Source organism: Pararge aegeria, chromosome 26, assembly GCF_905163445.1.
Source record: "Pararge aegeria chromosome 26, ilParAegt1.1, whole genome shotgun sequence".
In the NCBI taxonomy this organism is placed as follows: Eukaryota; Metazoa; Arthropoda; class Insecta; order Lepidoptera; family Nymphalidae; genus Pararge; species Pararge aegeria.
In genome coordinates, this window is record NC_053205.1 from 2,700,572 (window position 1) to 2,713,983 (window position 13,412).

Consider the following 13,412-nt stretch of genomic DNA (forward strand, 5'->3'; position numbering starts at 1 on the left):
TAGTACAAAAATAATTATTTAAAACGGTTATCATTTGACGAAGTTCTGGTATGAAATCGTCAAACACTTTGATCCCCTCTCCCGAAAGAACTAAGATTAATTTCAGGATAAAAATTATCCTATGTTACTTCTACCTTCAGGTATATGTGTGCAAAGTTCCATGATGATCGGTTGAGTATTTTCTCGTGAATGCGTAACAAATAAACTTATGTAAAACAAAAATGTTGAGTGTAATAGCTAACTTCAGGGTGTCAGTTTTTTGTGACGGTGTGCGCGCGCATTGTAAAAATTTACTCTCATAATTTTTCCCTAACGCGCCAAAAGAAGTATAACTTCTTTTTATATTCCCAAACTGAATCTAAAAATTTCATTTCAATTATGAATGAATGAATGAATACACTTTTATTGTACACCAAAGGAAAAAAAGTAGTTACAGAGATATAAATACACATAAAGAGAGTGGTGGCCTTATCGCTACATAGCGATTTCTTCCAGGCAACCAATGGCGTAAAAGGAAAAAACATAGAAAATAAGATTTAAAATTATACAAATATATAAATAATATATATATATATATATATATATATAAATATAACTATTATCTATATATAAAAGGCAAAGGTGACTGACTGAATGACTGACTGATCTATACACGCACAGCTCTAACCACTTGACGGATCGGGCTGAAATTTTGCACACAGATAGTTATTACAACGTAGGCATCTGCTACGAAAGGATTTTGGAAAATTCCAACCCTAAGAGTAATGTAATGTAAATGGGGTATGAAAGTTTGTATAAAATCCTTCATTTATCAATTTATTTTTTTAAGTTACACATGAACCTTTGCTTTTCGATTAAAAATCAAGAAATACGTGTTTCACAAATTTTAAAAATTCTAACTCCGAAGGCTAGGCTATAATAGGGTATAATATGGTATGAAAATTTCTATGAAAGTTTCTGATTTTTGAAATAGTTCACGTTAATTTTTTCTAATAGCAGCAAGACTTTATAACCTTTGTAGTTAAAATTTACCAAATCAAAAATTGGACTTAACGTGAGCGAAACCGCGGGACAAAGCTAGTCAAATTTATTATTGTTTGACACAACAATCGCCCGTGTATGGTGAATTGGTGCTTAAAATTCTTTGTTGCAAGCAAGCGGTGATAGCGCAGTGGGTAGAGCTCGACTTCACTTTCGGGGGGCCGAGTTCGAATTTCAGCACGCACCTCTAACTTTCCTAAGTTATGTGCGTTTAAAGTAATTAAAATATTACTTGCATCGACGGTGAAGGAAACCTGAGAGTTCTACATAATGTTCTTGAAGGTGTGTGGACTCCATCGTGGTGAACTACGACGGCCTTAACCCCCCCCCTTCTCATTGTGGGAGGAGACCCGTGCCCTTTGGTGGGCAGGATATGGGTCGATATGATGATGTCTTATTTATGCACTGGAGAATATTATCGAACAAGTTGAGCTGCCTTTAAGTTGATTACATTTTACAGGTGGCGCCGGTGGTAAAGGAGTATGGGGAGCTCCAGGATCGGAGCTCCTGGAGGAGTATGTGGAAGACGCCAACGATCCCAACTACGACTCCGAGGCTGTCATCAATGGTGACGTGGAGTTCAAGCAGGTCATCGTGGAAGCTGACCCCGAAGAGATAGCGGTAAGCTTTTATGATTGCCTGGTACCAACACTGTTGGTTTATGACCGTCCATAATTCTCGTAACTTTTTTTTAACCCTTTTTAAGCATTAGTGGCATTAAGGTTGACCACCTAACTGCCAACTGCGATCCTTAAATTTTTTGAGCAATTCGATATAAAATTCGCCCACTTAGTATTTCAATTCGCCCGATTAGTTTTTCAATTCGCCCGCTTGGTTAATAATTCGCGGACATAATTTAATGCTTGTTGGTGTATGTATGGCCATAAGTCTTGTAACGCATTTCTTGGGTAAATTTGAACATATAGAAGGGTATCTATATGACATTTATAATAAACCCCTCACTCCCACCTGCGACTTTAAGCGGTCACCAAAGGTGATGTGGAGTTCAAGCAGGCTATGGAAACCGACACCGAAGGGATAGCGGTAAGCTTTTATGTTTGCCTGGTACCTACGCTGTTGGTTTTTGCATAATTGTTGTAACTTTTTTGTTAACCTTACACCCCTCGGTGACATTAGTGGCATTTATTTTGACCACCTAACTGCCAAATGCGATCCTTAAATTCGCCCGCATAGTATTTCTATTCACCCGCCTAGTTAATATTACGCAAAAATAATTTAATGCTGCTTGTTTAAGTATTACAGTATTTCATTAGTTGTATGGAATTTATAGCCCTAATTGGTTTATAGGCGACACCGTACGGGAAACCTGGTCTTCCACCCGACCAAATCATAATTACTCAAATTGCGCCTGCCGGTGATCGAACCGGGGACCTCCCACTTAAAACCTCGCCGCTTACGGGCGCTTGTACACGCTAAGAAAATTTGCCGTTCCTGCGACAGACAAGACAAATTTTTCGTGTAGACGACAAGAATTTTGTCTGTTCCACACACGAAAACTTTTCGTGTCTTCCGCAGACAAGACCAATGGAAACGTGTACACGACACGATTCTTTTCGTGCAGTCGACAGTCGGGCGTAGGGCGCGCAAGTAATAACAAGTGTAATCAGTGAGTTTCGTTTATTTATATAAATGTTAACTACAAAGCAAAAAAGAATGATAATTGCATATTATTATTATAACAAAATAAAAAAGGAAACAAAAAACAAGAGACTTTACTGGGTTCATCCAATTATACAAGAGAAAAATGGGTTTGGCGGGTTCATTACCCTTTACCGTGTCATGCGACAACATGAGGAAAAATTTGTGGATTATTTTCGCATGAAAATGTCTACGTTTGACAAGCTTTTGACAACAATAGAAAATAATATACGACATGAAAATACCAAAATGCGAGAAAGTATTCCTCCATACATTAGATTGGCCGTAACATTAAGGTAAGTAATTTTTTTAAGCATATTGATTTGAACGTTATACAATAATAAATGTCTTTGAAGTGTTACATGTTTCCAAATTCAACAGACTCCACATGTTCATATTCTTCAGAAAAGTCAAAGTGAAATTCATCTGTATGCGATGTTTCCACACTACTAATAGTTTCGGTGTCAAATTCAATGGATGTAGATTTTTGAGTACTGTAACCTGGTCGAGTCGAGTATGATGGGCCGGGTACGTTAAATGACGACGTAGAAGGCTGCGTTGTTTTGTAATACTCAGTACTCCATTGATGCTGAACATCACTTCCCTTTCGTTGTTGCGTAGAACGCACAAGTTTTAAAACTTCAAACTGGAAATCCACCATTTCCTCATCACTGAACTTATCAACACTCGGAGCTATACTTTTAAAAAATGACATGGCACGGCTCTCTTCTTCTTTGGTAACAGCCTTTATAAATTCTGCCATATTTTTGTCCACCTCGCTAACATCCTGTTTCTTTTTTTTCGCGATCGGTGTATGTTCTACGGGACTTTTTTCCACGTTTGTTGTTTCGGGTATATTTGACTCAGTGTCTCGGCGTGTTACAATTTTTGTCAAAAATAACATTTCGTCGTAAAAATCACATTTACGAATCTTCTTAGCACCCGATCCCGATTTCATTTCTTTAAGTCTTCTGTGACATTTCATCCACCTATCTCGCAAACTTGTCCATTTTTTTGCTGTAGACTTTGCTGAAACAAAAAACGAACTACCGTTAGAAAGTAGGTACCATCTATTGCAAGTAGACATAAACTTCATATAAAAAAGGAAATGACCTCATTGTAAGAGTAAGAACACACTTGCAATTAATCGCACTGCAAGTTGCAAGTGTGTTCTTGCTCTAAGACATTGTTACAATTTTTTACAGATACATGGCAACTGGAGATACCTTCGCACGTCTTCATTTCGATTTTCGAATCGGAATAAAAACAATAGCGAACATTGTACGTGAAGTTACTCATCATATTTGGTCAGAATTATCTACAGTTTATATGCGGATGCCAACACAAGAAGAATGGTTGAATATAGCACAAAGATATGAAATAAATGCCAATTTTCCACACTGTCTTGGAGCACTGGACGGGAAACATATTAGAATAATTAAACCCGAAGAAAGTGGATCAATGTTTTTAAATTATAAACATTTCTTTTCTATTGTTCTCATGGCTATTGTGGATTCCAACTACAATTACATTTTTATTGATGTAGGGTCGTATGGTAAAGAATGTGATTCAAATGTTTTCAAAGAAACACAGTTTTGGAAAAAACTTGTTGACAATACGTTAAACATACCATCCCCATGCTCTATAATAAATACTAACTATATATTACCATATGTTTTTGTAGCTGATGAAGCTTTCGCACTTCATGCTAACGTACTTCGACCCTACGGTGGTAACGAACTCACAAAAGAACAAAAGATATTTAATTATCGCTTGACAAGGGCAAGAAGATACGTCGAGTGTGCATTTGGAATAATGGCCAACAAATGGAGAATTCTGCACCGATCTTTAAACTTAAGTCTCGATTTAACAGTTGCTATTGTAAAAACTACTTGCGTTTTGCAAAATTTTATTCATACAGAAGAAGGTCACGTTGAGCCTTTAATCAATCGAGACCGATTAAATAGTCCATTGCATTTAGAAGGCAATAATCTCACAGCAGACGAAATTCGTCAAAAATATACTGAATATTTTTCCTCTGATGAAGGATCACTGCCATGGCAAGATAAATACACATAAAAAATAAGTTCTAAAACTAAAACCCGACTACTAAATTTTAATCCAAAAAGTGTGAAACAAGGAATTATTCTTACCTGCCATATTGTTTAAATAAACAATTACATGTTATATTTTTTTTCATGTTTATACGTATTTTATTATAAGTATTAGTCATTATCGTTTTTAGCAAAGCCGTGTCCGTATGCTACTTAGCGCTATTGAACTTATGATTGCTTGCAACTTAAATCTTTTATTGTAGATGTATTTAATGTGGGTAACGACAATGATTAATATTTATAATAATATATAGCTATATAGAATATATCTAGTAATCTGTATTTTTGAAAATTGTAAAAAGATAGTAATATGTTGTATGTACTTACCATATTCATTTTTTTTGACATTTGTCATTTCGTCGAAGTCTTTGTTTAAGATAGTAAATATTTCTCTCCATGCTTCGTATGTGAGTCTTTTATCTTTATATATGTCTAAAGTTTTGTCCCACAATACCGGTCGTCCTTCTACTAAAGTTATAAGTAACTCATCAGCCATTTTGTACTCTACGCTGCAATACACGTCCACACCAAACGCACAACGCACAACAAAAACTGGGCTGGCTCAACCCTACTACACCGCCCCCCCGCCGCTCCGCAACAACGTTCGCCGCGTCGTGTCTTGCGCAGACAAGATTTTTTTTCGTGCACCGCTGCGAGCAGTGTACACAGTTATTTTCTAGTTACGACACGAATTCTTAGGTACGCCCGGCGTTTTTTCTTAGCGTGTACAAGCGCCCTACCGCTGCGCCACGGGGGTCAAAGTGTTAAAAGGTTGAGTTAGGTCAGACACCTGACCTAACACAACCTTTGTACGGGTGACTGGCACAGTTCCAAGCTGTTATGCTACGTGTCGCTCCGAACCACTCCACCAGTTCACCTATAATTTACACGTAGTTAGGTATAAGGGTAAGTGATGTGTATCTCATTACTCATAAGTTATACCTATACTCAGTAATACACCGGTCTTCGTAACTGACGGTCGTTTTATTTGCCCACATACATCTCAGTGGCGACGAGGATGGGATAACTTACCCTCGTTTATTTTAATAAATAAAATGTCGGCCTACCTAGGGAATCTGCAAATATTTGACCACAAAACAAGTGAATGGCAAATTTTTAAAGGAAAATTAGTGCAGTTTTTGAAAATTAATAAAGTGTTGGACGAAGAAAGTAAGATTGGAGTTCTGCCAACGCATATCACCGATGAAACGTACCGCTTAGTACGTAACTTGGCTTACCCTCACGAGTTGGATATTCTTAGTTACGCGGGGCTAGTTGCATTACTCGACGGCCATTTCAAGCTCAGACAGTGTTCATTTGTTGATAAAGCGAAGTTCTATGCAGCGTGCAGGAGTTCAGGCGAGTCATTAGGAGACTGGGCGGCGCGACTAAGGGGTCTTGCAACCTATTGCGACTTCGGCAACGCCTTGGAAACGAATTTGCTGGATCGTTTCGTCCTTGGCTTGAGCTCTGGGCCAGAACGCGATAAGCTATTTGAACAGAAGCCGTCCACGCTCACATTGGCTCGAGCTATTGAATTGGCAGAACAAGCAGAGAGTGCTAAGAAGGCGAAGGTATCGGTCTCAGCGATGCAGTGCAAGTCAAGGAGGAGCCGGTATTCCGCGCGAAGATTCAAGGTCGCGCTGGCCGCGCTCCACCGGCTCGGCGCGACCGCGCTGGTGCGAGCGGAGATGATTCAGCGAATCGGCGTGACAGTTCGCGCTGCAAAGTGTGTGGTCTGAGAAACCATGGAAGTGGTGACAAGTGCCGTTACAAAGGGTATCGGTGTCAAAAGTGTGGGGTCAAAGGTCACCTTAAAAAGGTTTGTTCTAGTGTGAGTTCGGGTGTTTACCATGTCGGGGATGACGAGCCCAACGAAGGTCGTCAGGTTTGTGAGGAATGTGAAAATTTTAACATAAGGTACGTGAGTGATAAACCTATCCTAGTTGACTTAATTTTAGGTAACGTTAAATTGACTATGGAACTTGACTCAGGTTCTGGGGTTTGCGTTATTTCAGATAAATTGTTTAGTGATAAGTTTTCAAATTATAAACTATCAAAAAGTAATGTTACGATGTGTATGTACAGTGGACATAAAATCTCCCCATTAGGTTATTTTTGTATTCAGGTCATTTTTAATAATTTAAAAAAAAAGTTGAAAGTATTTGTTATAAAAAATGGAGGTCCACCTCTATTAGGCAGGGATTTTATGTCTGCCTTCAACTTAATCATCACTACTCAAATTAACTCTTTAAGTGATGATAAAGATGTGCAAAGCTTAGTAGAAAAATATGCCGAACTGTGGCGCGATGAATTGGGTTCGTTCAATAAATTTAAAGTTAAGTTGCAACTTAAAGATAATTCTGTTCCCAAATTTTTCAAGCCGCGTACCGTACCATTTGCCCTTAAAGATAAGGTAGAAAAAGAGCTTAACAGATTAGTAAGTTCAGGTATTTTAATTCCCATTAATTTCTCACACTATGCCACCCCTATAGTGCCAGTACTGAAAGCTAATGGTCAAGATAAGATCGCAGGTGATTTTTCCATCACTTTAAATAGGGATCTTTTGATTGAAAAATATCCCCTGCCTCGAATTGAAGAGGTATTTGCAAAACTGGGAGGGGGTGAGCGATATAGCAAAATAGATTTAAAGAACGCTTACAACCAATTTGTTCTAGATGATTCTTCTCAGGAGCTTACCACGATTAACACCCACAAGGGGCTTTTTAAATATACCAGGTTAGTGTATGGATTAGCCAATGCTCCTGCGATATTTCAAAAGTCGATGGAAACCCTGCTCTCGGGTATAGATGGAGTCAGTGTTTGGCTCGATGATATATGTATCACGGGTTCCGATAGGAATTCTCATTTGAAAAGGCTCGATGAAGTTCTTAGTAAATTGAGTGACGCCGGGTTACGTTTAGAGAAGAATAAATGCGAGTTTTTTAAAGAAAGCGTGAAGTACCTAGGTTACGTTATAAGTAAAGCGGGGTTAACGACCTGTCCCGATAAGGTCGAAGCCATAATTAATGCACCGGAGCCGAGCAATGTTACCGAAGTTAAAAGATTTTTAGGTTTTGTAAATTATTATAGGCATTTCATTCCTAACGCGTCAGCCTTATTGAGGCCGCTTCACGATTTGCTACGTAACGATACGCCGTGGGAATGGGGCGCGCGCCAGCGGCGCAGCGTGGCAGACGTGCGCCGCCACCTGTGTTCGGAGCGCGTACTCGCGCACTTCGAGCCCGCGGCGCAGCTCGTGCTGGCGGTGGACGCGGGGCCCGACGGGCTAGGTGCCGTTCTGTCGCAGCGTACCGAAGACGGCAGCGAGCGCCCTCTAGCGTACGCGTCGCGTTTATTAATAGCCAGCGAAAAAAACTACAGCCAGATACAGAAGGAGGCGACGGCTATTATATTCGGTGTTAAACGTTTTCATCAGTATTTATACGGTTGTAAAGAACCCTTTATATTAAAAACCGACCATAGGCCCTTGGTGTCTATTTTTAATAGTAAGACGGGTATACCGGTAACAACGGCACTGCGGCTACAGAGGTACGCTATTATTTTGTCAGCATACAATTATACGGTGCAGTACGTGTCTAGTGAAAATAATGCAGTGGCTGACTATTTTTCGCGCACGCCCTCACAAAATAGCGATAAAACCGATTGCGACGACGTAGATGCTCACTACGCCCTCCGATTTTTGGATGAATCGTCCGCGGCCATTACAGCTCGTGACATTATACAGATGACGGAAAGCGATACCACGTTGCAAACGGTTATTCGGTACATGAAACGGGGTTGGCCTAGGAAAATAGTCTGTAAATCAGTTTTGCCGTATTTTCAATGCAAGTCAGATTTGCAATTCGAAAACGGGTGCCTCTTTAGGGGACATAGAATCGTCATTCCTTCAGTATTAAGAGAAAAGATGTTGACTGAATTGCACGACTCTCATTTAGGCATCGTTAAGAGTAAAAGTAACGCGCGTCAGCGCATGTGGTGGCCGCAGATGGACGCGCACATCGAGCGTTGGATCGGTTCGTGCGACACGTGCGTGCAGGCGCGCGCCGCGCCGCCGCGCGAGCCGCCGGCGCCGTGGCCGGCCGCGCGCGCTCCCTGGCATCGCCTGCACATAGACTACATGACCGTCGAACAGCGGGTGTACCTGGTAGTAGTCGATTCTTTTAGTAAATGGCTCGAGTGCCTTTATATGAACAATGGAACTTCGACCAAAGCCTTGATCGGGAAATTAAAAAGTATCTTTTCTACATTCGGGCTTCCGGAGGTACTGGTGTCTGACAATGATGTTAAAATCAATTCGAACGATTTTAAAAACTTTTGTTCATCCAACGGAATTAAATACATGACGACACCCATATATCATCCGCCCAGTAACGGTCAGGCTGAAAACTCTGTAAGGACATGTAAAAAGATGTTAAAATGTATACTAAAGAATAGCTCGACGACTCATCAGACTCACGAGCTGTTATTAGGATATTTGTTTAATTATAGGAACACCGTGCACTGCACCACTGGCGAAACGCCATCCAAGTTAATGTTCGGTAGAAATCTTCGATCCCGTCTAGATCTTATTTTACCACTTGATAAAAATCATCTAAACTTAAAAGTACAGATGGGAAAAAGACATTTTAACATCGGAGATCTCGTTTGGGCCAGATGGTACAGCGCACGGAAGGAAACTTGGCAGTTAGGGTCCATAAGAGAGAAGATAGGGAACAAAATGTTTAAAATTTTTATTTATGACCTTGAAGTTTGCTGTATTAGACATACAGATCAAATAATTAAATATACTGGTCGTAAAGTTGTCGAGAGTGCCAATGGTAGCAAGCTTCATCAGTCCACTACTCAACCGCCAGCACAGGTCGCTGAAAGCACTAACGCTGGGCTAATTGTTGACCAGCGCTTGTTGCCCGCAAATACCCAGCCCATTGAGGAGCGGGCGGGCAAGATAGGAACTGATGAAGCTCAAGGAACAACGGTGCCCGATGACATAAGTGCGTCGGATGGGGGTGATAGGGAAGAATGGGGTGACTGTGAGGACGGAGAGAGTGAGCGAGGGTGCACTGACGCCACGAGTGTGGCAGTAACGTTACCGCCAATGACGTCAGCCTCAGAATGTGACCACTCTCCTCAAGTTGAAAATGTGGCCATCGCGCCACAGGCCCCGTCGCCCACACTCTCACGTCAAAAACGATCTAGAAATAAAATTGACTACCGGAAATATTTTTGATGCTCGTTAATATGTAATTTACTTAGTTACTTACCTTTTTATAATTATTGTAAGTTAATTAAAGATGTTGTTTTTGTTACCAGGTTTCAAAAATTAAGTGTGGAGGAATGATGTGTATCTCATTACTCATAAGTTATACCTATACTCAGTAATACACCGGTCTTCGTAACTGACGGTCGTTTTATTTGCCCACATACATCTCAGTAAGGCTATATAAAGATGTAAACAAACAGGCATCTGTACCATTTGATAATATTGCGTGCGTGCGTGTGCGTGTTTATGAATAAATGAATATACTTTTATTGAACACAACATAGAAAACAATAAGAAAAACGTGTGCACTGTCAATACCCTCACTCTCGTGTCCCAAAGGACTACGAGAGTGGGGCAATTGACAGTGCCGGCGTTTGCGCACCCACTTGTCCCTCATATCTCCCGCGTAGTTGAAAAAGGAGAATGCCGTAACACGGTTTCGTTTGGTGCCTCATTTAAACTGGTATCAAAAATTAAGTTTTTATTTTTTTAAAAAAAACCTCTCAAATCCCAAGCCGTCAAGCAAAAGATTTTTAACCGTCGAAATTAATAAATCTTTTAATGAAATTGATTAGTGGTTCTAATATATTGTGAACAGTACCATCAATAGGAAGGTACAATAATTGCATGTGTCAAAAATAACCTCAATTCACGAAATTCATTTGCATGTAACTCTGAAATCCGGCGAACTAGAGTTTTAATGTTTTTGGTAATTATTAAATCCTTCCAAATGAGATAAATTCCAAGAAGGCACCTCATAAGTAATATGTGAAACCAAATCCCATACTACATCCGGCATTCTCATTTCTCCAGAAATTTTCCACCCGAAAGAGGCCAGGAAAAACTGTTCATCGTCACCATCATATCAAAACATTTCCGGCCCACCACAGGTCACGGGTCTCATCACACAATGAGAAGGTGTTAAGGTGTAGTCCATCAAGCTGGGCCGATTTGGAATGGTAGACTCCACACGCCATGGAGAACACTCCGGCATGCAGCTTTCCTCACGATGTTTAGCTTCACTGCACATAAGTTAGAAAAGTGTGCGCGTGCTGGGATTCGAACTCAGCACCCTGCAAGTGAATTCGAAGTCCTACCCACTGGGCTATCACTGCAGCGGGGAAACTGTTAGTACACTGTAATAACCTATCCTCTTTACAGCAATGTTTGTGTACTCATTGTATAGCATAATCATTGCGTCACATTTGACAGCTCGTTACGACACTCTGTTATTTAAAAAAACTGAGAGGAACAAGACGCGGTCGCACAGTCATTAGCTGAAGCGGATAAAAAATACGATATTTTTTCAGAATCGTTCATTTATCAGCATCATTATACAGTTACAGAGCTCGTCCGGGGAAGTACGGAGGTTTTATGGACGTCCATTGGTGGTCATGATGACGATGATGATGAATTTATAAGTGAAACGCCACGCGACGCTTGTCGAATCAAATAAAAAGTAATATAGTTTATAGTAAACAGTAGTAGAGCTATTCAACGACGTCTTCATGTTTCATGAAACCCTGGTACTTTTAACCGAGTAGCAAGGCTTTTCGTCACAGAGCTCTCCGGGGAAGTATTACCGCCTTGATTATTTCTGCTGCTTAGCAGCATTGTTGCGATGCTTTGTTCCGAACCGAAGCCATCATCAGGTGTACCACCTTCTTCGTCCGTCAATTATTAATATAAAAAAAAATAAAAGGAATATGCAAATCACTGTCGCTCCAATGCATTTAAAATAGCACAACAGTGAGTTACCAACCTGCCATCAATCGTCCTCGCTTATGCGTCAATGATCGGAGAGTTGATAAAGCTGAGGGAGAAGATAAAATGTTATCCTTTCCCCGGGGAAAAAACTGCCAAAAAGTCGATTACGTAGTCCTTTATATTATAATAGGACTTTTCTAGAAGCTTACGTTTAATACAAACTTTGAACTGTCAATGGGTAGTTTATTGTAGAATTGTATACAATTTCCTTTAAACGAATTATGAATTTTATGTAACCTAGTATATTGCACTGTAAGTTTATTATTACTTCTAATGTTTAAATTATTCCAGTCACATTTTTTCTTAAATTAAGAAATGTTTTTATGAATGTACAATATGTACTGAGTATACACTGTCATTATTTTAAAATCTTTAAATTTATCTCTCAATGACTCTCTCGGACCCATTTTGCACTCTTGTCCTTACGAGTTGACTGACCCGAGAGATTCTTTAGATAAATCGCTGCCGCTTATCACAATGGTCTCTACGTATGGAGGCAGTTCATCGACACCGTGACCCAGAACGGGAGTGTGTCGTGACAGACACTCGAGTGTTATTATGTGCATAGCAAACGTGACGTACGAGGTTGAACCGGCTACAAATAAAAGAGGGTTCCAAATTCGAAAATCGATTGCGGAGGCTTCGGCCGTGGCTAGTTACCAACCCACTGAAGTGACGCTAAGCTAATTAGCGGTACGATGCTGCGTAGAAACCTATTAGCGGAGTAGTTTAATATCTTATCCCCTTACAGATTAGCCCGCTACCATCTTAGACTTTCCATCAGCACGGCTAGCAAAGGCAGAAGACAAATATTATAACCCCCGATTATATATAGTCTACGGCCGATTGGTGCAGTTTGCAGCAACTGCTTTCTGAGCCCAGGGCCGTGGGTTCGATTCCCACAACTGGAAAATGTTTGTGTGATGAGCACTAATGTTTGTTAGTGTCTGGGTGTTTATATGTATACTAGCTGTTCTGACTTCGTCTGCGTTTGATTTTGTTTTTTGATGTAGCATAAAATTTAGTTGTAGATCATAAAAAAATTAAAGTATTCAGTATCGCTAAGCCTTAAATGAGGGGTTTGCTGCTGTCCGCTGAGGAGTTCTGTCCTCCATCTCCAACCACAGTTTGAGCAAAATTAACGGATATTATAACCTCAATAGTACAAAAAAAAAATATTTAAATCGGTTATAATTTGTCGGAGTTATATTTGTCGCATATTTATTCATTAATTTATTTATTTATTTATTTATTCCCATCTTACATTTTTGTCATTACAGGAAAAAGTTATCCTAATACGACAATCCAGCATGTTATGTAAATTTTAATAATATAAATAACTATAGTGTATATGATATAAATCCAAATCGCGTATTTGTGAGTTCACTCAGAGTGCAACAAAATAAATCCGTCTTCTCGGCTATCACATTGAGGGTACGGAGTGCGCGCGTCAGTGGCGCCTCCTTCAGTAGCTTGGTGCGCCCGTTCGGCACCGCCAGCAGCGATGGCCGGTGCCTCCGCCAAACATACCGGTCCGGCGCACGCAG

At 40.2% G+C, this 13,412-nt stretch overlaps 3 protein-coding genes and 1 pseudogene across 3 annotated transcripts in view; 3 read left to right on the forward strand and 1 right to left on the reverse strand.

Annotated features, from left to right (window-relative positions):
* Positions 1 to 13,412, forward strand: part of LOC120635090 (programmed cell death protein 4) — a 37,672-nt gene that overhangs the window by 6,658 nt on the left and 17,602 nt on the right. The window contains exon 2 of the mRNA XM_039906004.1: positions 1,502 to 1,662. Coding sequence (XP_039761938.1) covers positions 1,502 to 1,662 — 161 coding nt within the window. The remainder of the gene's footprint in view (positions 1 to 1,501; positions 1,663 to 13,412) is intronic.
* Positions 2,469 to 5,092, forward strand: LOC120635091 (protein ALP1-like). Its single transcript, XM_039906005.1, has 2 exons — positions 2,469 to 2,996; positions 3,906 to 5,092. The coding sequence occupies exons 1-2, from the start codon at positions 2,692 to 2,694 to the stop codon at positions 4,777 to 4,779; spliced, it is 1,179 nt and encodes a 392-aa protein (XP_039761939.1). The 5' UTR covers positions 2,469 to 2,691; the 3' UTR covers positions 4,780 to 5,092.
* LOC120635093 lies at positions 2,996 to 5,541 on the reverse strand. The gene is made up of 2 exons (XM_039906006.1): positions 5,142 to 5,541; positions 2,996 to 3,729 (listed from the first exon to the last, which is right to left on the reverse strand). Exons 1-2 carry the CDS (start codon positions 5,308 to 5,310, stop codon positions 3,059 to 3,061), a joined length of 840 nt encoding a protein of 279 aa, XP_039761940.1. The 5' UTR covers positions 5,311 to 5,541; the 3' UTR covers positions 2,996 to 3,058.
* LOC120635092 lies at positions 5,870 to 10,242 on the forward strand (annotated as a pseudogene).